The sequence below is a fragment of the Pseudochaenichthys georgianus genome, chromosome 21, assembly GCF_902827115.2.
Source record: "Pseudochaenichthys georgianus chromosome 21, fPseGeo1.2, whole genome shotgun sequence".
In the NCBI taxonomy this organism is placed as follows: Eukaryota; Metazoa; Chordata; class Actinopteri; order Perciformes; family Channichthyidae; genus Pseudochaenichthys; species Pseudochaenichthys georgianus.
The window spans coordinates 27,029,802-27,053,687 of NC_047523.1; the positions used below are offsets into that span (position 1 = coordinate 27,029,802).

General features: G+C 42.7%; 1 protein-coding gene across 1 annotated transcript; it reads left to right on the plus strand.

Annotated features, from left to right (window-relative positions):
• Positions 1-2,319: 2,319 nt before the first annotated feature.
• On the plus strand, positions 2,320-20,526 carry LOC117466850 (ankyrin repeat and SOCS box protein 9-like). Its single transcript, XM_034110332.2, has 7 exons — positions 2,320-2,538; positions 2,671-2,750; positions 2,921-3,028; positions 16,943-17,093; positions 17,362-17,496; positions 18,557-18,748; positions 18,887-20,526. Exons 1-7 carry the CDS (start codon positions 2,454-2,456, stop codon positions 19,036-19,038), a joined length of 903 nt encoding a protein of 300 aa, XP_033966223.1. The 5' UTR covers positions 2,320-2,453; the 3' UTR covers positions 19,039-20,526.
• Positions 20,527-23,886: the final 3,360 nt, after the last annotated feature.

Sequence of the window (23,886 nt, forward strand, 5' to 3'; positions counted from 1 at the left end):
GAGAGTGAAACGTCACAGATTACCCGGCATGCCTGAGAAGTACCCGTATGTGCACTCATAGCGCATGCGCAACTTTAACCAAAATGCTCGTTCACATCAAGCACGTCAATTTGCGTACACGTAACAGCACCGCACGTTCATGACAGCATGGTAATGGATTGTTATTATGATGGATTTGATATTAACGAGGTGGCAGTTAGCAGCTAGCTAGTAATTATGCTAATGTACACATCAATCGTTATGTACTTATATTACGCTGTAACAGGATCTAGTGATATCCAACAGAGCTTCATTTAGCATGAAATAATTATTGCACTGTATATATATATATATATATGAGATGTTCACAATTCTTTTTTTGCAAGTCCAAGTCAAGTCTCAAGTCTTTGGTCACGAGTCCAAGTCAAGTCTCAAGTCTTTGTGGGGTGAGACTTGATCAAGTCTCAAGTCTTTGGTCACGAGTCCAAGTCAAGTCTCAAGTCTCTAAAAAATAAAAGTCTCATGTCTCTTCTGGTTGTAATAAGCCTTCTATTGTCTGCTGCTATCTAGTCTGTTAAGAATACTGCACAGCTATATCTAAGAAATTCAAAGCATTTACTGTATTATTATCACTCCTATATCTATTAGCATACAGTATCAGTACTGATTAGTTGTTTGTTATATGATCACTTTAAACAGGCTATTGCAATGCAATATGAGGAAAAACATCACACTTTAGCTAAATGCAAACAACTTATAAGCAAAACACTTCAGAATCAGAAATCAGTATCATAAATACTTTAGTAATCCCCCGCAGGGAAACTGTGTTAAAAGTACTTAAAAGTAAACATTTGTTCTGTGCCATCTGCAACTAAAAAACTATTGCTGCAATATTATCTGAAATATACTGAACTGGTGATATTAAAACATGACCTGTTCCAAAAGAGATATCTACCATTAACACTATTTACCAGCCACATGCTGGTATATCATGCAAGTGGCTGGTACTGTATGTTGCACGCACCATCCAAAAATAACAATGGCAATCTATTGAGTGGCTGGTAAAATTTCAACATTCACTAGGCTAGCCATTTGGCCAGTGGACAAAAATGTTAAAATTTGACCTCTGCAACCGTATTGTTTAATTACATTGGGACTCTAATTACATCTTTTAAAGGTGGGGTAGGTAAGTTTCAGAAAACGGCTCGAGATACAGTTTTTGTTATATTCCATGGAATGCTCTTAACATCCCGATAGCAATGAATATCTTAAGTGCTTTGACAAAAAATCCATAAAAAAATGTCATCTGTAGAAGCCGTAATACTGTAAAAAGTACAACAGGATGGCCTACCTGCTTGTCAGCCTTCCATCGGGCACAAACTTATCTCGTGCCCTCATTGGTCATGTGCGCGTTCGTGTGTGTTGGAGGAGGGGCTCTATAAGGAAGTGGCAGATTTTCTCCGGTTGTGTATTTTCAAATTCTAGCGATCTCGAGCCGGTTTCTCAAACTTACCTACCCCACCTTTAAGTCTACTATAAATAAACATATTCCTCTATCCTCTCATTCAAACCCAGTGTAATGGTAACTTGATAAACCTGTTACATTAACGTTACGTGGTCAACAATAAACCTGTAACCTGCCTATAAACCGACAGATGTATTTATGTATGTAACTATGTATTTTTCTACGTTTAACGTTAGCCAGTAGATGGTGGCAGCGGAACGTAATGATTAACGTTACCGACCTTTTTTATGTCATGTGAAGAGTTGGATGTCAACGCCACTCAACGCAAACAAGTGTGACAAGCAAACATTCACTCATCTTTTCAAATATTCAGTTATAAATAGAGGAGGTGAGGTCCGTTCCCCACTCGTAAAAAATAGCACTTTACCCCTGCCTATATGCCGTGAGCTGATTATCGAGCCTTCATTGTAACAGTCGCGGGTGTACTGTGTGTTTGCGTGTGGGGAGTGCTTTTGTGCGTGCTCTAATAGCGCCCGTAATAGTGTTCACTGGAGTCCAGCACCTCAGCACCCCCACTCAAAATACCTTCCCGCGCCTCTGGCTATCAGTGCATAATGCCCACAGATCATTATGTACATAAATTGTTTCACTTCCATCCAGTTTATCCTTAGTTTTACTCAAACAACTGAATGCCACCCATCTCCTGCTGGAGAGGATGGGTGTGGCTGTACAGTGTCAAATTACACTGAAATTACAGACCTGCTCAACAGGCCCCTCTCCCACTCCCTCTGCACCTTCATTGGTTGAGAACCAGTAGCTTCATTGTACCAGCCTGTTTCCTGCAGGCAAATACTTTGTCAAAGAGGAAATGACATCACAGCAACCAGACCTGCCACCAAAAAAGTGAAAACAGATGAGCAGGAAACGCCTCTCAGATGTATTTTGACTTCGAGCAGCACACAGTTCAGCCTCTGTTGTAAAAACAGCTTTTAGAACGGCAGTGAGAAGTATGTCTGCTGGACACAGAGAGACTCCGCCAGACACTGCATGTCAAAACAGAACTCCTGTTTTTTTCTCCAACCCTTTGATGAGTGGTGAGTATCTGCGGGCAGCTTATGCTGACACTGCAGTTTGTTTACTGCTCTGGACAGAATGTTTCTGATTTTCATTTTAATGCACATATATGTTACTTAAAGGTTGTTGGTGGCCACTGTTTCTATACCTAGATACTGAATCAGATTGGTCTCCAATTCACGATGCTGCCTTTAATGGACGTGTCCTCGCTCTGCAGAGACTCATTGCACAGGTCAAGTTTAACTGCATGCTACATTATACTGCATTATAAAATGAAATGTATCTATGTATTAATTGAGAACAAATCTGAAACTCATCACATTGCTTATACTGAGATCTTGTAGTAACACTAAACGTACTAATATGCATCTACAATGTAACATTTGCTGTGTGTGTTCACAGGGTATGTGTGTGAATCTGAACACTCTGGACCAGGTCTCCCCCCTCCATGGAGCATGTTTGCAAGGCCACACAGCATGCGCCAAGCTTTTGATGGAAAATGGGGCAAATGTCAGTAAGGCTCCATTGTCTGGATATGTCTTTTCTTTTATAAATATGAATACATTTAAGATGATCTCAAAGGAAGACAATATGTTTTGTGTCCTTATTTACCAGAATCCTCCCCTAGTCTAGTAAGGAAGCAGCCCATCAATTATTACTAGGTGTAACTTTGTTTTGGTGCATTTAGTAAGAGATTAACCAAACAGAGACAAAGCATGCAGACACATTAAGGCATGCACGTTTAACATAAATCTGAGGATACAACACTGCAGGGGCGGATCTAGACAAATATTCATGGGGTGGCAAGAGGGTGGCAGAAGAATTTCAGGGGTGGTATCCCCTGGCAGAAGTATGCTGATTTAATCCCAGTCATATCAACAATGTTAACTTGGAAAGCCACAATATTTATATTTTAACTCAATAACATTAGGTGACATTATTGTGGCACATCAGTAAAGCCTTACATAAGGTGGCAGACATAATTTAATGCATTTTAACTGAACAATAACTGAATGAGTTTGTTTCACTCTTAGACCAGCAGGGGTACCAAATCTATGCAGACTGCTGCAATAAGTACATTAATTAACTGTCTCATCGATGTTTGTCTGTATGAATATGATAATATTAACAATCATATTATTCCTATCAGCTGTCAATCACTGTTATGATTCACATATTCAGTGTTATTATTAAATAAACTATATTTTTTGGAGGAGTTAATGATGAATGTTCCTCAAAATGCTTGCTCACCCTCCTTCAAATTTGAAAGACAAGTAATTATCATAAATCAAAAGATTCAAAAGAACAGTTCAGCGCCCCACAACTTCATTGCAAACAGTTACAACCTTGACTTTACATCAGAAAGAACAAACATTAAAGAAGTGACTAACTGCATCAGTTAGGGTTAAAAAACGTGTATTCAGCTAAAACATAAACATCGCTGCAGTTATTATCCAGTGGAAAGTCCTTACCTACCAGCCTAGTTAAATCAAAGTGGTTACTTTTTTTTGGCTGGGCAGTGAAGTTTTACACACCGTCTTATTTGACTTTCTCAGGACTTGAAACTGTTTTTTGGGGGCAGACCCCCTCAAAGAAGACAAATATTATACACACGTAAGGTCATCATCTTAACAGTTTATTATTCTCATCGACTCATCAGCTGAATGTGGCGATTACCATCTTGTTCAGCAAAACGCCTCACAAACTTATTAAGATTTAAAGCTATGGTGCGTTTTGATTCAATGCTGAGTACAGCCAAACTTGACAGGCTCTTCTCTGTCATTGTAGACCGCAAACAGTGGCTCCAGAGTATTTTTGTTGGGTAATCTATGGTAGGGCTAACCCATACAGTGGTGGGGCTCAAGTCAGTATTTGCGATGTAATTACATACACGCTCTCCTTGACAGTGAAACGCCACGCGTGAGGTTTAGATTATTTCCCAGTCTCAATCCAAATTGAACTGTATGAAATAAAAAGGCACATTTGTCTTGTAGTAAATAAAAAGGGCGACCTGGAGCCAATCCTGCAATTTCCCCACAGGTGAAAGAGTTGACATGCTGAAAACCCAACCCCTGCAGGGGGGTCTGGGGGGATTCTCCCCCAGGAGATTTTTTGAAATACTAACATAAAATACACATTCTGGTACTCTCTTGAGAAGAAAAATAAATACATCTATTACTACACAACATATTTAAAAAAAAAAATGAATGCCATTTTAGTTTTTTGTTACTTTGTTCTGAAAGCTGAACCTGCTGCTCCTCACAGAGAGAAGAGGAAAGAGGCTGTGTGAATTACTTTACATAGTGGATAAGGGTGGATAGTAGGGCTGTGCATCTTCACTGGTCTCACGATTCGATTCGATTACGATTATCCTGTCAACGATTCGATTCGGTTCGATATCCCGGTGCATCACGGTGCATCACGATTCATACCAATGCGTTGCATCCTCAATTTTCTATATTACTGCACATGGCTTATTTTTCATCAACGCATACATGCAGTAAATACATATGAACTCTCTTTTTATTATTTAGAAAGTGCTTCAGAAATCAATAACATAAATGTCTTGACATTAATTTATAAACCAAAATAAATGAATTGTATAGGTCTAGCCTCCGTGTGTGAAGTTGTTCCATCCTCAAAAACAAAAATCTAATGCTTCTGCAGTCTAGCTGCAGCTTCTAGCAACGGTCTTCTGTTAAGAAAGGACACTGAATGTCCTGAATGAGGCATCACACACAGGACTTGAGTCTGAACACAGCAGACAACAGGAGTATTTACAACAGCATATACAAACAAAAATAGTGCATGTGGGTGCACACTCACATTCTCTGTCTTACTGTTACATAAATCCCATGAATGTATGAGATTAAATTAGCTTCATTATATCTCAGTGATTAAGTGAATAACAAAGTTTCTATCGGGTCACTATCAGCATGTCACTCATTATTTTCAGGGAGGGGGCGGGGCTTGGAGGAACGGAGAGGAGACGGTGATCGCGGAAGCTTTTTTCCTCCTGCCTTCACAAACTTTACACACGTATATATCGTCTGAAAATTGCTAGAGGACATTCATACTTTGCAATCCAAGACTTAATTAAATCCACCAAAAACCTGACATGATTGTAACGCGATTATTTTTGAAAAACATAAATCCCTGTCACACTCCGTGTCGCTGCGGCTCAGAGACACAGGGACCCTGTGTCTCTGACACGGAGTGATTGAGAGCGGGTCCTTCTGCTGTCGGTTCTGGACTGGTGTTCTTGTGTTGGTGGATAAAGCAGACTGCTCCGTGTTGCTATGCCGCTGTCACGTCTGTTCCCAGATCTCTGCGTCACCGACCGATTTGATATTAAAGTGACAGAAAAAATGTTATAGTAAAGCCGCGGCCGGAAAATCAGGAAGCAACGTTACTACTCTATAACCGATTATCTTCCGTCACTGCATCGAGACCGAATCGTCCACGTCCGCATCGCAATGCATCGTAGAAACGATTATTTTCAACACCCCTAGTGGATAGCCCCCATTGTTCTGTGTGTCAAAATGAAAGACAGCCCACACACCTATCAATCATCAATCCGTGGGGTCTTATTTCATTACGTGTTGATTTCTATCAACACATAATGTTGTATCGATGTATTATGTACTACAGCAAAATTATTCTCCGTCGGGACTTCCTGCAACAACACCACGCCGTTATTGTGATTGGCCAGAAGACATTATCAAATATGTTCTATTGAGAAGACGATCACCACGTGACAAAAGTTTTCAAAACCGTTTCTAGTCTTCGGTATTTCCAGACAAGTGGCTACTGAAATCAATCTTACTAACTGCTGTCTGTGCAATTTACTCTGCGCGCGTTGGCGGACTTTATTTTGCTTACTTTAACATCATTTTTCATGGTGGGGCTAAGGTGGGGCTAAGCCATTTCTTGGTATGGCTGTAGCCCAAGCCCCCAGGAAGTGCGCCGGACTCAGATGAAAATATTCGTGGTGGCAAAACGGCAGTACTACACTTCTGTTTGGTTGCCAGGCCCGGAAACACTTTTTCCCATTGACTTACATGGGGAAAGAGTGGTCTGTAAATCTTTGGATAATTTTTTTTAAACTAAATAAACTACCCAGTATGAACACTTCTTATTGCACTTGCAATATACCATTAAAGGAGTTGAACGTTGCTGTTTGCTATTACTATAATACCACACAGGGATAAGCCAGAGTTTACAAACTTTGCATGTGGGCACAACACGTTTTGACCGATGAATTAGCTATACCATATGATATCGCCCGAGGAAGTCGTCATACTTTCAGGGGGGATGGTGGATTTTATCATATGGGGACATAATTTGTGCTGATAACCCGCCGAGGGTGGGAGACCAACCAGCATAAAGATAATTATTATACTCCTAAAACAACATGCATGTTATGGATGTTCAGATACTCCTTTCATTGCTCTTGACCAAGGCACCTCAGAATTAGAGTCGGTCCCCGGGCTGCCATGGCACCACTAACATTTAGGGTCAAATGCAGAGGACAATTAGTGCAAAATCTTGTTTTCACTTTAATTTAAAGGGGGGGAGGGAGGGGATACAAAAATGTGGTTATAATGGAAGTATATGGTACAAATCTTGTAGGTTAACAGTCCCTCATTTATTATTCAGATGGATCAACTGATTATACTAATAATAAAGTCAAAATAGTTTTTAGAATATTGAATTATAGTGTATTTTAAAAAAAAAAGCAGTTACTGGTATACGATCAAAACTGGTATCTAAAGGGTTACAATTGTATCGTAATTAATTAAATCATTATATGTAAATTCTTCATGAAAAATGTGAGGACATTTTTTTGAAAAATATTGATCCGTCATCATTTTATTACAGTTCAAATACAAATATTTTATGTTAACATTCCCAATGTTACTTTTTTTTAACAGGGCATTAAGTGCAAATTGAAATTGTTTACAAAATATGAAAATATATTAAAAGATTATACAGATAATATAAAATAGGACCAATGTTGTCAATGGCTGACTACTCCACTCTCCCCTATCTCATAGAAGTTTCCAAAGATTTTCATAATCATGCTTTTTGGTCTCAATTTTTCTGGCTCTTGCTTTCGGATTGTTAGCTAAGCAATGGCTTTGAAGCCAAGTCTTGACATATACCTCTGGTCTGAACTTGTTCAGTGGAGGGCCAACACTTGATGAAAAGCAAGGCTGACATGCTTTTTACCTCTAGGGAGCTTCTAGTTGTGGTTAAAATGTTCATCTGACTAAGACTAAACCCACGTTCACACTCAGCTGTGGAGATGACCAGAGTGTTCACTGCTTGAAGGAGGGGTTTCAGCTCTTCTGGTGCTGGTGGTATCACTTCATCAACAGTTTTGAGTCTTACCAGCTAGCAAACACGAGAGAAAAACGTATAACTCCGAACTAAGTTGTTATTGCTGCTTATGTCCATAGATTCCACCTTTGGTGACTAAAGTAGTGAGTAATGACTAAGATTACTGACTCTTGACTTACCTGAAATGTTATTTTTAGTATTTTTAAATATGAAGTCCCTCAGATCGCGTTGTCCTCCTGGTCGCTTGGCCATTGTGATGACCGTTACCTGCGCTTCTGGCATCGATCAAATAGGCGCATCACGGCGCTCTGGCGCCCTCTAGGGCACTCGCATAGTATAGCGTCAGTGACTTGGTAAAAATGTCATTGCGTTTGTGCGTGCTCCCTCGCCCACAGTATTTTACTCAAAATGCGCAAAATTAATGTTGAAATAGCAGTAATACCATGGCCACGTTCATTGATACAATTACATAAGGGATGGAAAGGGGGAATGGCAGTTTTAGAAGGGGGATGATTTTGACCGTTTTTATTTCAGGGGGGATGTCATCCCCCCTCATCCCCCCTCAACTCGAGTACTGATACATATATAAATAAAGATATGTGTCAAAGCTCTAATCAAATGAACAGTTGTATTAATTATACTTGTATATGTATGTTTATAGCCTGTGTTGTATATTTATACACACAAATGAACATGCTTGTGTGTGTCAAATAACAAGTTATTGTAGTGTTTATTTTAGTGTTGTTTTATGCTTATCCTCATTTTAATTTCAGAGCACAGGAGAATGCTGGGCACAACATAAAGCTCAACAGTGAAGCTGGCAATGCTGAACAAAACCATCACTAGATCCTGTTACATCAGCGTAATATAAAAGTACATAACGATTGATGTGTACATTAGCATGATTACTAATGGCTCGGACGTTACACTAGCTAGCCGCTAGCTGCTATAATCCATCATAACAATCCAGAACGCGCGGTGCTGTTACGTGTACGCAAATTGACGTGCTTGATGTGTGAACGAGCCTTTTAGGGGGCGTGGTTAAAGTTGCGCATGCTCTATGAGCGCATACACTTCTCAGGCATGCTGGGTAATCTGTGACGTTTCACTCTCTCAAAAGTTGGGCCATTTTGTCATCCATGCGCCATTGAGCAACTCTCATAGGAATGAATGAGGCCCCGCCTCCCACGCTGTCAGGGCCGCCTTAATGCACGGGCTGACCTGGGCTGAAGCCCAGGGGCCTACGGAGATCAGGGGCCTATCATGAGCCAATAAAAAAGTTTAAAAAAAAATGTAAATAAAAAAAAGTTTTTTATTTCGGATGTTTTTAAAAAACATTTAAATAAACAAAGTCTTGGCTTTCAGAATATGAAACTTTTATTTCCAAAATCACACGATAAATATATTTTTGAAGCTTGTAAAGGGAAGATGACAGCTCTCACTCGCCACTCACTCCCCCTCCCTCCGGCTGAAATTATGAATGTAAGGCGTATAGTAATCATAGATAACACGGCAGGGTCCGTTACAGTTTGTTTTCATCTAGTTTCAAATAAACAAAGTCTTGGCTTTCAGGATATTAAACTTGTTTCGGCAAATTCAGATGATAAATATAACTTTGAAGCTTAACGGCATAATTACAAGCGGAGAACGGAGTAACTTGACGTCACAGCAGGCAAAACAACAGCCGGTGTTTCTCGGTGTTTCTCGCAAAATTACACAAACACACACACGTACACACACACACACACACACACACACACACACACACACACACACACACACACACACACACACACACACACACACACACACACACACACACACACACACACACTCGTGAGCTTCCACCAGACCAGTAATCCAAACGAAAATATCTTCCCTCCGTAGTATTTTGATAATTTGCTCCGCTAATCAATCAGATCGATGGATTCCAGAGATGACTCCGAAACAGTCAGTGGGCACCACTTAACAGCCAATCAGAATGAGAATATGTTTCACATGTGACTTATTCAAATTGCGAGTGATTGAGTGACAGATGAAGGTTGTTTAGGAGAAAAAGTTTGAGAAGAAAACGTTTGAGAGTGGCGCTCGGAAAAGGAAATTGTTGAGGGAAAAGGAGTCTCGAGACAAGCAGCTATTACAAAAAATGCCGAAGCTTACAGGTTATTTTAAACCTGTAGTGCAGGATAAGGAGGAAGGACAGATGAGTTCTGTACCGAGCAGTAGGCCATCTGGTTCTGATAGCGATGGACTAGCGGGAGAGGAAAAACAGACAGGAGGGAGGGAGGGGAGGAGATGGAGAGGACGACGAGGACTTGCTACGTGGAGGGGAGCCAACGGCAACCGGACAAATACATGAGGGAGGCCCGATACGTCACTCATCTGGAGGAGAGGACCAGGCGCGCGTAGAGCAGAGTGGAGAAGTGCGATCACAGAGCCTGCCGAGGCTATAAATGACTTTGATGTGTTGTTTAAATAGGGGGCCTACAAAACCAGCCCCAGGGCCTAATGGCAGGTTAAGGTGGGCCTGCACGCTGTATCCAGTTCTTATTATACATCCATGCTGTAGCCTACCCCAGCCATACCCTGACCGCAAATACCTCATTCCTTCCGTCTACTTGGATCCGAAATGCTTCTCGTTTTGAGCTGTCTCCCCGTTCAAATGAAATCGCCGGCAATCATATTTCCACGCTCGCGCCAGGGCCGGGGGGCCTCTATCATTTTTCCAACCCAGTTTAGATCCCACTTCCGCATTACGCAAGCATCGACGCGGCGTTACGTCCCAGCATCAACCTGGCGTTACATCCCTATGGTTACATCACTGCCTCACGCGGCACACCCGCAAAATCTGAATCTGACAAGCAAAATACCGTCCTTTTAAAGGCCACATAATATACAATATAATAGTGCTTCTTTGTCAATATGACTGACGACCACACTTATGCAGTGCTGAGGAATGTTAATTCATCATTTAATATTAATTCCTGATGGATATAAGAGGGATACATTAGCAAACATCTGTATATATTGTGTGGTGACACCATGTCAAGAAAGCGTGGCGGAGGCCGGACACGGCTGTATCGAGCCGGCGCGGAGACACCGGAGAGTGCTTTTACCACGCACGTTTCGGGACAATGGCGAATAAATGCATCGCTCCATGCAGCTACAAACCCCCGGGAAACGGAGGGGCCAGCGCTCAGTAGTGGCTATGAGCATCGGCGGCACGTGCAGGCTCCTCTTCGTCAGCGACAGCTTTTCGGGGAGCCTGTTTCTGTGTGACACGGGCGCTCAACGGAGCGTAGTTCCAGCATTGAGTGAAGACGTCACCCGTGGTGGGCACGGACCGTGATTGACGACGGCTAACGGCGGTCCCATTCGCACGTACGGCGTGAGGCCTATGTGTTTGTGCATCGGAGGACAGCGTTTCAGCTGGGATTTTGTGACAGCGGACATTTCTTTTCCCCTCCTCATAGCGGATTTTTTGTGTGCTCATGGACTCTTAGTGGACGTTAAGAATAGGCGTTTGGTTGATGCCTTAGCGTTTTCTTCCCTCGTGTGCACTAGGGATGTGCATCTCCATCACTGAGGCCGATGCATGCGCATCTCGATACGTTGCCACGATACGATACATTAACGATACATTTGAAACACCAGGCGATGCGATACGATACGATTCACCCCTGTTGCGATACAGTTCGATACGATTTGATTCAACATTATGCGATTCGGTGCGATACGATGCGATTCAACACGATGCAAAAATAATGATACTTCAATATGGTACGACAGAGGATTTTAGTTGTATTCCTTATATGCAGCAAATCATACATTAACAAAAAAGTGCTTTACATATTTGGTACTGCACATCCCATCATGCCGTTTATTTTTTTACCTTTAAAAGCTCTCCAGAGTACAGTACAATTGTATAACACCTCACAGTTAAAAAATGTAAGGATGCATTGCTCATGATTAACAAATAACAGCTACCATGGTGCCATGCCCATACAGCTGCCAGCCTGATGTGCTGAACACTCATTCATAGGCTAACTCACCAGTGAGCAGAAAGCAGTGGGTTCTATAACAATAAAGAATACAAATAACCTTTCACAAACAGGTATTTCATAACTGCTTACAGTGAGGAAGACATTTAAATTATTATTGGCCGTCACAAGCTGCTGTAAACTAAACACCACTCTCTCTGACAGAACACCTCACTGAGTGATTTAACTCATGTCTAACTTTCAGGTTTCTCTTTTCAGCCGCAGACCCCATGTCGCCTCTTTATGTGCGTCGCTAAGTTCCTCGTACTACGTGTGTACTTTAAAGCGGCTCGGCATCGTTAACAATTTGCGAGCGATTTTTCAAATTGACCGTCTGTAGTATATAGTGCCGCGCACATATACCATCAGGACGTTACTGATGGGGTGCGGCGGCGGAGTGATACTGTGTGTATGCAAGCCCGCATCTAGGACGGATCTATGTATCATGGCTGTAGACCTGTTGAGTAATAAAGATACCTCATACAAAGGTCTACGGATACCTTATTACTCTCCATGACCTGCGGTCAACTATATAGCATAAAGGACTATTACACCGTCTTTCTTGAACAATCCGAAGTGTTGCCAAACGTTTGATTTGTAGGTATTTTTCGGTGCACTGTGTTTCTCTTTCTCCTCAACTTCCGTGTGTGTTAATAACTGAGACTCTCGGCCTCCGTAGTGGCGAAGCAAATATCAAAGATCGTCTCTGCTGAGCGTTGACAAGATGAGGGGATTTTGAATCGTTTTTTTACCGATGCAAAGACGCTACGCAGTCGATGCATCGCGAGTTCAACCAGGTTCAACCCAAACTGTAGCCGATGTGCACTTTTTCAACCGGTGCACTCGCATCTTGAACGTTTATGCCGGTGCACCGATGCGAATCGGTGAATCTTAACATCTCTCGTGTGCACACTTGGCAGCGCAGCGTACGATGGGCTGTCGGGCTCGCTGTCGGGGGCAGACACGTTTCTCAGACTGTTGGCCGAGTTTCCAGACCCGTGGCTGCCCACCTTCTCTGCGCTTACCACTAAGCATGGCGTGGAGCACCACGTTACTACCGAGGGGCCTCCTCTCTACGCCAGGGTCCGGCGGTTGAACCCTTCTAAGCTGGCTGTAGCGAGGGCGGAGTTCGCAACCATGGAGCGCCTGGGCATTGTCCGCCGCTCGGACAGTCCTTGGGCTTCCCCCCAGCACGTCGTCCTCAAACCGAACGGCGGGTTCCGCCCATGCGGGGATTACCGCAGACTCAACGACGCCACTACGCCTGACCGCTATCCGGTGCCGCACATTCAGGACTTTTCGGCGCATCTGGCCGGTACGAGGGTGTTTTCCAAGGTGGACTTGGTGCGTGGATACCACCAGGTGCCCATGCACCCCCTGGACATTCCCAAGACAGCAGTGATAACGCCTTTTGGACTTTACGACATACTCGTCGCCAGCGCTTCAGTGCAGGAGCACCTGTCCCACCTCCGAACCCTTTTTACGCGGCTCAACGAACACGGATTAATCATCAATCCTGCAAAGTGCCAGTTCGCGGTGTCTGACATTGATTTCCTGGGGCACCGCGTCACCAAGGGCGGTGCGGCAAGGTGGAGGCGGTTGCGGCTTTTCCTCGCCCGCTCACAGCCCGGTCGCTCCATGAGTTTCTGGGGATGGTGACCTTCTACCACCGTTTCATCGCCCGGGCCGCACACATCATGCGGCCGCTGTATGAAGCGTTGAAAGGCAAGACCCCCGTCCAGGTGATCGACTGGACAGCAGAGGCGGACGTCGCTTTTGCTGAGGTGAAAACCGCGTTGGCTCAGGCGGCTTTGCTGGCACACCCATCATCTACGGCTCCCATCTCCATCACAACGGACGCGTCGGAATATGCGGTCGGCGCGGTGCACGAGCAGTGGGTGGAGGGCGCTTGGCAGCCGCTCGCCTTTTTCAGCCGCCAGCTGACACCCAGAGAACGCAGGTACAGCGCCTTTGACCGAGAGCTCCTTGGACTTTATTTGGCCGTGCGGCACTTCCGTTTCATGCTGGAAGGCCGTGAATTTACGGCGTTTGTCGACCACAAGCCGCTCACCTTCGCCATGTCAAAAGTGGCGGAGCCTTGGTCGGCACGTCAGCAGCGGCAGCTTTCCTACATATCAGAGTTCACTACGGACATTAAGCACGTGGCTGGCAAGTCGAACCTGGTTGCTGATTGCCTCTCCAGAGTCGTCATCGGTGCCGTCCAGTTGGGCCTGGAATATACTCGCATGACGTGAGGACTTGGGCCGGTGAGTGCGTGGCTTGTCAGCGCGCTAAGGTGCGCCGCCACACGAAGGCGCACCACCACACGAAGGCGCACCGCCACACGAAGGCGCACCGCCACACGAAGGCGCACCGCCACACGAAGGCCCCTTTGGAGCGTTTCCTGGTTCCTGAGAGGAGGTTTGACCACGTCAACATCGACCTGGTTGGTCCATTGCCCTCCTCTCACGGCTTTTCCTACCTCCTCACCATGGTGGATAGGACGACCCGTTGGCCGGAGGCGGTCCCGCTCGTTTCGACGTCGGCCGCTAACGTTGCCCGGGCCTTCATTGCAACGTGGGTGTGTCGTTTTGGCACCCCGTCAGACATTTCTTCAGACAGGTGCTCTCAGTTCACTTCCGAACTCTGGAACGCCGTGGCAGGCGGTTTGGGGGTTAAGCTGCACAGGACTACCGCTTACCACGCTCAGGCTAACGGCCTCTGCGCGCGCTTCCATCGCTCCATGAAGGCGGCCCTCAAGGCCGGCCTTACGGACGGTAACTGGGTCGACAAGCAGCCCTGGGTGATGCTGGGCCTGAGGACCGCACCTAAGGAAGATCTTCAGTGCTCTACAGCGGAGATGGTCTACGGTCAGCTGTTGAGAGTTCCCGAATGCATCAGCTCCCTGGTCTGCCACGGCCCAGCGGGTTTTCCTACGAGATGCAGCGGAGGCTTTCGCTCCAGTTCCGATTACCCAGCACGGTGCGCCAAGGTCTCAAGTTCCCGCGGAGCTACGCTCGGCTGGGCACGTTTTCATACGTCACGACGCACACAGAGGCAGCCCCCTTACGATGGACCTTTCCGGGTCTTGGAACACGGTGACAAGCACCTGGTGGTCGACATGGGCGGCAAGGCGGAGCACGTCTCGGTTGACCGGGTGAAGGCTGCTCATTTGGACATGGACCGGCCGGTGGTGCTAGCTCGACCGCCGAAACGGGGCCGCCCTCCGGCTTTGATTCCTGTCAGGGAGTGTGGATCTGTTGTTCCGGTCCCACCTTTGACGGGGGCTGCACAGGCGGAAGTCGCTGTACCGGCTCCGGTGCGCAGGACTCGTGGGGGTAGGCTTGTTGTTCCTCCCCGCCATATGGATTTTGTTTACTTGTGAATTCTGGGGGGGCTTGTGTGGTGACACCATGTTGGACCATAATTTACCTCTTGTATTGTGTTGCCACACAGACCCTTTAGTGGGAACACTGAGCTGTGGCTAATCATTCCTACTAGCTTGTCATGCAGAGCAGTTAATGTATTAACCTCAGAGAGTTTAATGAATAATAAAGTGTGGAAGTCGATTCTTAATACACCGCCTCCGACTCCCTTTTCACGGCACTACAATAGCCCATACATATATATATATATAATTTTTCGTTTTTTTGTTTGTCATGTAACATAACGTTTTGACCTTCTGTTTAGGATGTAAAGGTATCTATTTAATATTTTTATTTAAAGGTAGACATTTATAATATGTTATAAATGTCTATTTTGTTGTATAATACAACATATAACATTTATTTAAAGATAGACATTTATAATATGTTATAAATGTCTATTTTGTTATATAATACAACATATAACATTTTACATTAATAACATATTAACGTTTTGCCATGTAAAAATGAAACAACTGTCAGGTGGTGTTATTAATTATCTTTGCAAAAGAGCCCCCACCAATATTGATTTTGAAAAATATATTTTAATTGAAATATGGGAGCAAAAACAAAAGGGTAGAATTGATCATACCATATTATGTTATTATTACAACTGTTTTTATTATATTGTGTTTTGTTTATATATAGCCTATATATATATATATATTTGTGTGTTTGTACAAATTAATTAATATAAAGTGTATATATGTGAGTGTGTGTATAAATGAATGAATACATCTGTGTGTATAAATGAATAAATACATGTGTGAGTACATATAAGTGTGTGTTTAAATATATATATATTAAATGAATAAATGTGCGTATATATATAAAATTGTATCATTAAATAATGCTGTCAGATAAATGAAGTACACAGTAATAGTCAAGGTTAAATTCAATATTCTGCACTTACACCAGCTGATAAGATATTTAACACGTTTTAATTGAGGATACACACAGGCTATTCTGATAAGATATTTAAAACGTCTTTTGTTTGTCCTTAAAACGACATTTGAGGATACATACAGGCTATTTATAGATGATAAAACACCAGTAATACAATCTCAGGACTCTTCGATATGGCTTTGATTATAGGATAGTTTACTTTCAGTCAACAAATCCTTCGGAAAGACAAAAAACAACTATTCAATATCCTGCTTTACCGCGACCGCTAAACTGCCGAAGATGAAGTCTATGACGCTATCGCGTCTATCTACGTCGATCCTTGCGTAATGCGGAAGTGGGCGTGGTTAAATCTAAACTGGGTTGGGAAAACGATAGACGCGGCCGGCGGAGGGGTTACAAGGCTCGCGTCTTGTGCTGCATGCACTTGCACTCGGACATTAGAGATTTTCTCTCATAAATGTCCGATGAGCCACAACTTTTCTTTCAAAACAAAGCTGCCAAATGGGGTGGCAGCTGGGGTGGCAAGACCCCGTAGAACCGTCACTGCAACACTGCATGTTTAAAGGCAGACCCTCACTGAATATGGTATACATATAATCGAGGCTATATGAGGTTTATAACTTAAAAATGTAAATCTTTACACTTGCTAAACAACCTTTTGGTCTTGAATTTCTAGTAAATCGTCTCAAAACTATCCTCCCCCTTGTCAGGTTAATGGTTCAACAGTGGATGGACAGACTCCCCTATCAGAAGCCTGCGCTCGGGGTCATGTGACCTGCGTAACCCTGCTCCTTCAGCATGGAGCCAGTCCTCTGGGGACCAGCCTGACCAGCTCTCCAATCCACAGGGCTGCGGCCAAAGGTCAGAGGTCAAATTCCACTGCATATGCATGGATAATCTGAACCAGTTTAATCAGTCACTACATAATGCACAAAAGGTGGCAACTGGCAACCGGTGGCAACACATCAGAAAACATGTATAACTCATCAAAACAGAAAATGTGTGTTGTTTTAGGCTACAAAGTAAAACAACAGCATATTCTTCCCTTGATACCAAGCAAAGGCACATTTCAAAGCACATCTCTTGTTGTACATCACTTCTCATTGTGATGATTCTGGTAACTGTCTAGGTCACTTCGAGTGCATCGAGCCTCTTGTTCAGCACGGTGCAGATGTGGATCAGTTTATCGACCAATCAGGGTTCCCTCTCCACGTTGCCTGCTCCAATCAGCATCTGAGTTATGTGAGGAAACTGCTTCAACTTGGTAAGAATGCCTTCAGCTTCAAATTTTAACCTCTAAAGAACGTGTTAGTATTTAGGTTATTTAGACTAACACTTTTAATGGTTTGGAATGAAGGATAGAAGGATTATGATGCAATGTTATACAGTTTAAAGAACCAACCTGTATATAAAATGGTTTATTTGAGCAATTCAATCAATTCACTACAACATTTAAATGCTACTTTCACATTAAAGTACCAGTAATAATAATAATAATAATAATAATAATAATAATCTTATAATATAATGAATGATCATTACACTCAAAGGAGCCAAGTCTACTAGTACTTTTATTTGGAATACTTTAAGTACGCTAATCGCTAATCATTCTCACACACTTAAGGGCTCTTTTTTATGTAGTATTCTTTTTTCTTTTTTTTAAAGATTACTCTTTCTTGTAAAGTTACGTGTGTTTTAATTAAAAAAAAACACTGGCCAGGTAAGTGTAGTGTATTAATTGTATAAAGTGACATTAAAGGGACATTTTAGAGTAAATAAATTCTAGACCAAAAACTTTTTGAGCAAGTGTAAAGAGTTATGTTTTTAAGTTATAAACCTCATATAGCCTCGATTATATGTATACCATATTCAGTGAGGGTCTGCCTTTAAACATGCTGTGTTGTATCTTCAGATGTATGTTAAATGTGCATGCCTTGATGTGTCTGCATGCTTTGTCTCTGTTTGGTTAATCTCTTACTAAATGCACCAAAACAAAGTTAAACCTAGTAATAATTGATGTGTTACTCAACAGTAAACCTAAATTCAGTGCTTGTGTCCACACACACTGTTATGTTTACACTGCTGGCTGATTCACACATTATATAACACGCCTGCTGTATCGTATCTAAAACATCCACTCATTTGGGCTTTCTAATTTGAATATACATAACCTGAGAGTAAATACAGTCCAGCTATGGCCCAAAGTATTTCATGTGAGCAATACATTAGATAAGTGGTGCTGTAGGAGACGGGGCTGTCAGAGACCCTCTCCCCCAGTTATGTAATGAGAGCAGGATCATACCTCATCACTCTGCTGTGTTCAGGTGCCAGAGTGAACAGCAGCGTGTCCGGAGAGTCTCCTCTGCACATCGCCGCCCGCCTCTCCAGCCCTGAGCTGGTGTCTGTCCTGCTGGAACACGGGGGGGATCTATCCCTCCGGAACTCTGAGGGCAAACAGCCACTGGACCTTGCCCCCCCCAGCAGCCTGGTGGAGAGGCTGCTGAGACAGGCAGGAGGTATTCAATCCAAACTAAACAAGTAGTGGCGATTTGCACGGCCTTTACATTAGGCTGGTGCCCGAAGCTGTAGCTAATAATCAAAACATCTCTCTGTCATGGCTCCTCTCCCCCCCCCCCCCCCCCCCCCCCGCCCAGGAGCCTCTCCTCTCATGCAGCTGTGCCGGCAGAACATCAGGAACACTATGGGCAAGCAGAGACTGGGTAGGATTCTCGACCTTCAGCTTCCCACAGAAGTGAAACAGTATCTTCTCTACAAATCAGACCCAGGGGGAGACCAATTGCACTGAATAAATCAGACTCTGGGTCCTTCTAACTTCGGTTAAGTGGATTCCTTGCATCCCTCTCTTGCGTCGTTTCCCTGCGAGGAGTCCCTCCCACCAGGGAAGCATGGAGGGCCGCAAGGAAACCACGAGAAGCAGGGAAATGAGTTTTAAGAGCAATGGGACGTCCTTTCCTCCGGGGCGTCACGTGAAGCGACGTCCGTTTGTGATGACGCCGCACAGCTGATCGTCTGACAGCAGCTCTGTCCCCGTTGTGTTCACAAACACCCCCGCCTCTGTTAGTACACATTTACTGACACAAACATTTGTATCATCTGTTGTAGACCCAAATACATTAAATCAAATAAGAACTCATTCTCAAAAAAGATAAACGCCATTCTTAAAATGTATAAACGAACAATAGTTAGATTAATATTGATTAGAGTGCAGTGCACAATAGAAATAAAATAATTGAGAGAAGAAAAAGAGATATATTATCTATCAAAACCCAGTTATGGTGCGTTTCCACTGCAGGCCTCGCTCGGTTTGGTTTGGCCTTATTAGGCCCGGCTCACTTTTGGCGCGTTTCCACTGCAGGCCTCGCTCGGCCTCGCTCGGATTGGTTAGGCCTTATTAGGCCCGGCTCACTTTAATGCTGCGCTTCCATTACAGTTTAGGAACTGGGGTAGTTACTATAGTAACGCAGTGTAGGCGGAGCCGTGACGTCATCTTCAATGAGTGCCCCAGAAAAACAACACAGCCGTTAGCTCTTAGCACTCAGAGCTCACAGCTCTTCATATCTGTTCAGAAACTAGACAAAAGTTAAACAAGTACAAACACAGACTACCTGTGTCATGGCGAATACAGTCGCTGGTTTATTTATGTCTGTATAGGCCGTTGTTGTGAGTGTGGACGGTCGGAGCATATATAACGTTAGCTTAGCCAAGCTCCATTTAGAAAACAAGCATTTTAAAAGGTTTTTTCGCCTGCCGTCTGTCTGCAGACTTGTCAAAGCATTAATTCATGGTTTTTACTAACCGGTATCAGTATGTTGTTACGTCGGCATAATTTTGAAACGTGTATTACAATTAAATCACGGTCAAATATGTTCATCTTGTTGTAGTTGTAGCCCCCTTGCCAGCGATTCTCTCTCTAGTTTAGCATACTCAGCCCGAATCAGCCTGGTTGTTCCTGGCCCTAGAACCACGATTTAGTCGGGCCAGAAAAAAGGTGAAAAAGTAGCCCCGGGCCAAAGCTAGGCCAAGTGGAAACGCAACCAAAAACGGGCCCCGCATGGCTCGGCACGCTTAAAGCGAGCTACCCGCTGCAGTGGAAACGCACCATTAGATTAACATTCATTGGATTGCACACTTTGTTTGTTTGGATATGTAGCACATTAACATTTTAATAGCACTTAATGACTGACTGAATGGAAATGACAATAAGTGAAAATGTAAAACGAAAAAAGCGATCATGAAAATGTTTCCAAAAAATGAATAAAATTATTTTTGACCACTTTGTTGTTCAGATATATCACATATTTGTAACTAAATGATACATTAATTGAAACAAAACACGGTATAAACTGAGGAGTGACTCCCGTGAGGTTCATGTGTTTTCTTCACTCCGCTGGGAAACTGCTCTCATGTCAAGAAGCATCAGATCAGTGCATGCACTGCATCGTCCAATCAGTGAGCGATACACAGTAAGAGGGCGGGGCGAGTGTCTGAGGATTTCATGATTTTAGCTCCTCCATTATCGCTCCTCGCTCCTCGTTCCTCGCTCCTCAGGCAGAAATAAGGCCATTGGGACGCTACTCAAGATGGCGCAGACAAATCAACTTCCGGTGATACAGAGGAGCGAGGAAATGAAAAATAAGAGAAGTGAGAAGGGCCCTCTGTGTCAGACTCACAGCATTTAACTTCTAGGTCAGTAGGGGGTGCAGTTGCATAATCTTGCAGTGAGGCGTTGTGGTTTTGTTAGTAATTAACTCTAGTCTCCAGTGTGACCGGCCTCTGTAAACAAATCGACTCTCAAGATCAATCTGGACTTTTATCTGAGAACTTGGAGCAAATTTTTATCATTAACTATTCATAACCATAAGATCATACATATTTAAAATGAGAATATGGGCTCATAAAGTCTAATAAATGTTGCATTATTAATGTTAAATAAAGGTTTCACAAACCGAAACAATATTATTTTAATTAGACAACCCTCTACATTCAGCTTATATGCTTTTCTTTTGTTATTTGAAACTGAAGATCCTGTTTTTGATGCTGCTGTTTTGGTTTTCTTTAGACATAAAAACTAAACTAAACTAAACTTACTTTCAAATGAAATCCTGTAAATGGTGTATTGCTATATCATCCTTATAGGGCATTTAGGAACATGTTTCCAGTGCAACTTTTAAAAAAAGCATCTCAGTCGATTTAAAGACATCATACAGTAGAAAAGTGATTTCAAAGGCAAATCTCTGCAAGTGAAAACATCTTCAAATCTGGACTCATCAAAAGAGAGATAGGACTTGATCAACCAGATATATTAAACTTGGTCATGCTCTTCTGAAGAATTAGTCTACATAACCAGAAACTATGACTCGGCAGATTATGAGCACAAACCACTAGAGGTTTGAAGCACAAAAAAACCTTTATCTTCAAATTACCTCTTGCACCTTATTTTATTCAAAGGATTTCTTTTTAGTTGTGTTTAATTTAATGTGTTATTTTGGATTGTAAAGTGTATTTTATAATGTTCCTACAGATTTAAAAAGAAACAAAATAAATAAATCTCCAGATGGAGAGGGAATAAACATGCATTGTTCATTCAGCAACAGCATCTGATGTAAGGGCTTTGTTGTTGTGCACAGGAAGTGTTGAGAAATTATGCAAATTCTCCTGTGAAATAACTGCTTCTCCCCAGAGTCTAAAGAGTATATTTTTAATAAAAAACGACCACAAGGATCAAGCAAACAATAAAACCCAAACATGATGTGAACACTGAATGGTGTAGAAAAAAGACAACACATGCTATTATAACCAAGACAAGACACTTCACCCCAAATTGCTCCTTGTCCACAGTATTGAGTATGTAAGTTGCTTTGGATAAAAGCGTCTAACAAGTAACATGTAATATTATAACCAGAGGTGGGAAGTAGTGGAGTACAAATACTTTGTTACTGTACTTAAGCAAATGTTTCTGGTATCAGTACTTTACTCCACTACTTCGACTTTTTACTTTTACTTCTTACATTTTTAACACAAATACCTGTACTTTCTACTTCTTACATTTTCAAAACAGGCACATTACATTACATTACTTTAGTTTTAATCTGTTTGGTGTCGTGATCATTATTATTTAGAGTCATTGCGTGATTTTAAAATAATCCGTGTATCCTTAATTTCCTGGTCTTCTGTAAAGAAGAGGGACCAATGAAAACGTTGTCATGTTGCCGTTGTTCAGCATCAAAACATTAATTAGCTAACAATGACATTTTTGTTCTATTACTATAAAGAATGGTCAGTTACTCTTTAAAACAGCTGGTTGTTATGGATACTTTTTACTTAAGTACATTTCGAAGCCCATACTTCTTTACTTTTACTTAGGTAAAAGTTTAGTCAGTACTTCTACCAGAATATGTTTGAGTATCTGTACTTCTACTTGAGTAAAGGGTGTGTGTACTTTTGCCATCTCTGATTATAACCCAGTTATTACTATTTTCCCAAAACACGCATATACAGTCCTACATCGGAATAATAAACATCTACAAATCTTCATGTCTCAGACAAACACAAGGAAGAGTATTTATGTGAGGCTTCTTATTTCCTTGGCCTGTTGCGTATCACAATAACCCGAGATAGAGAGGGCACGGCAGAGATAAATCTTTGATCTACAATTCCCTATTCCAATTAATTCAGATGGTATAAACGAAAGAATACAATGTTTTATTTAGGTCACTACTCCTTTCCATGGCCCAGATCTAGTATTTAAGATGTGCCGGCATGATTTCATACTAATCATTTTGCTTACCCTCAGCCTGAACACCCTCAGCCTGAACACCCTCTGAAAAGTGGATCCATCTTGATTATCTCAATACTTTTGGGCTCACAAGTTGCATACATATTGAGTGGAAACGAGGCATCATTGGTGATGTTTTCCAAAGTGTCAAGCAACGTGACAGCTGTCAACACATATCCTTCAAGGGCTCACTGACCTCTGACCTGTGTGTGTCTGTCCATGCAGCCAATCAGTGAGGCTGATGCAGCCCAGGAGGGAAAGCATACAACAGGGCTGCAGTCGAATAGTCCAAAGATCAGCTCCTAAGTTCTAACCCTATCGTCTATTCCTTGACCTCTGAGTGAAACGTCACGGGGTTAAGGGATAGTGGACAGGAGAATTCAAAAGGACTTAGGAGAAGAGACTGCGGTACTTTAGAGAATCCGAATGCACTTTCACTATACGACGTGTTTATGATGCGCCAGCGGACGTCATTGTGTGCGTCTGCTGCTGTGGGGGAACTATGGAAACTACAGTTTTCTATACAGCGGACTACAACATGGATGTTTAATAAGAACGAGGGACTACTGTAAACTCATCTAGAGACTCTGCACCGTGCTCTGATGCTGTTGCTTTGCTTTATGAACGTGGACAACAGAGAAACATATTCTTCATGACCAAAGTTGGAATTGAAATAAAAAAGGAAAGTGAAACTTATGCTCGTCACCCTCTCCCTCCGGTCCACATTAATACCAATGATCCCAATACGTATGATTGTATGAACTAAATATCTTAAAATCAATACAAATGTATTTATTATAAACATTATTCCTTAACATCTATCACTGTGTATATCACCATTCAAACATCTTTTAAAAG

What these genes read in the sequence shown, in the direction of transcription:
- LOC117466850 (XM_034110332.2), top strand. Translation starts at nt 2,454, where the DNA reads ATGTCTGCTGGACACAGAGAGACTCCGCCAGACACTGCATGTCAAAAC. An exon ending in CCACAGGGCTGCGGCCAAAG is followed by an intron (nt 17,094 to 17,361) that starts GTCAGAGGTCAA and finishes GTAACTGTCTAG; the next exon opens with GTCACTTCGAGTGCATCGAG. An exon ending in GCTGCTGAGACAGGCAGGAG is followed by an intron (nt 18,749 to 18,886) that starts GTATTCAATCCA and finishes CCCCCCGCCCAG; the next exon opens with GAGCCTCTCCTCTCATGCAG.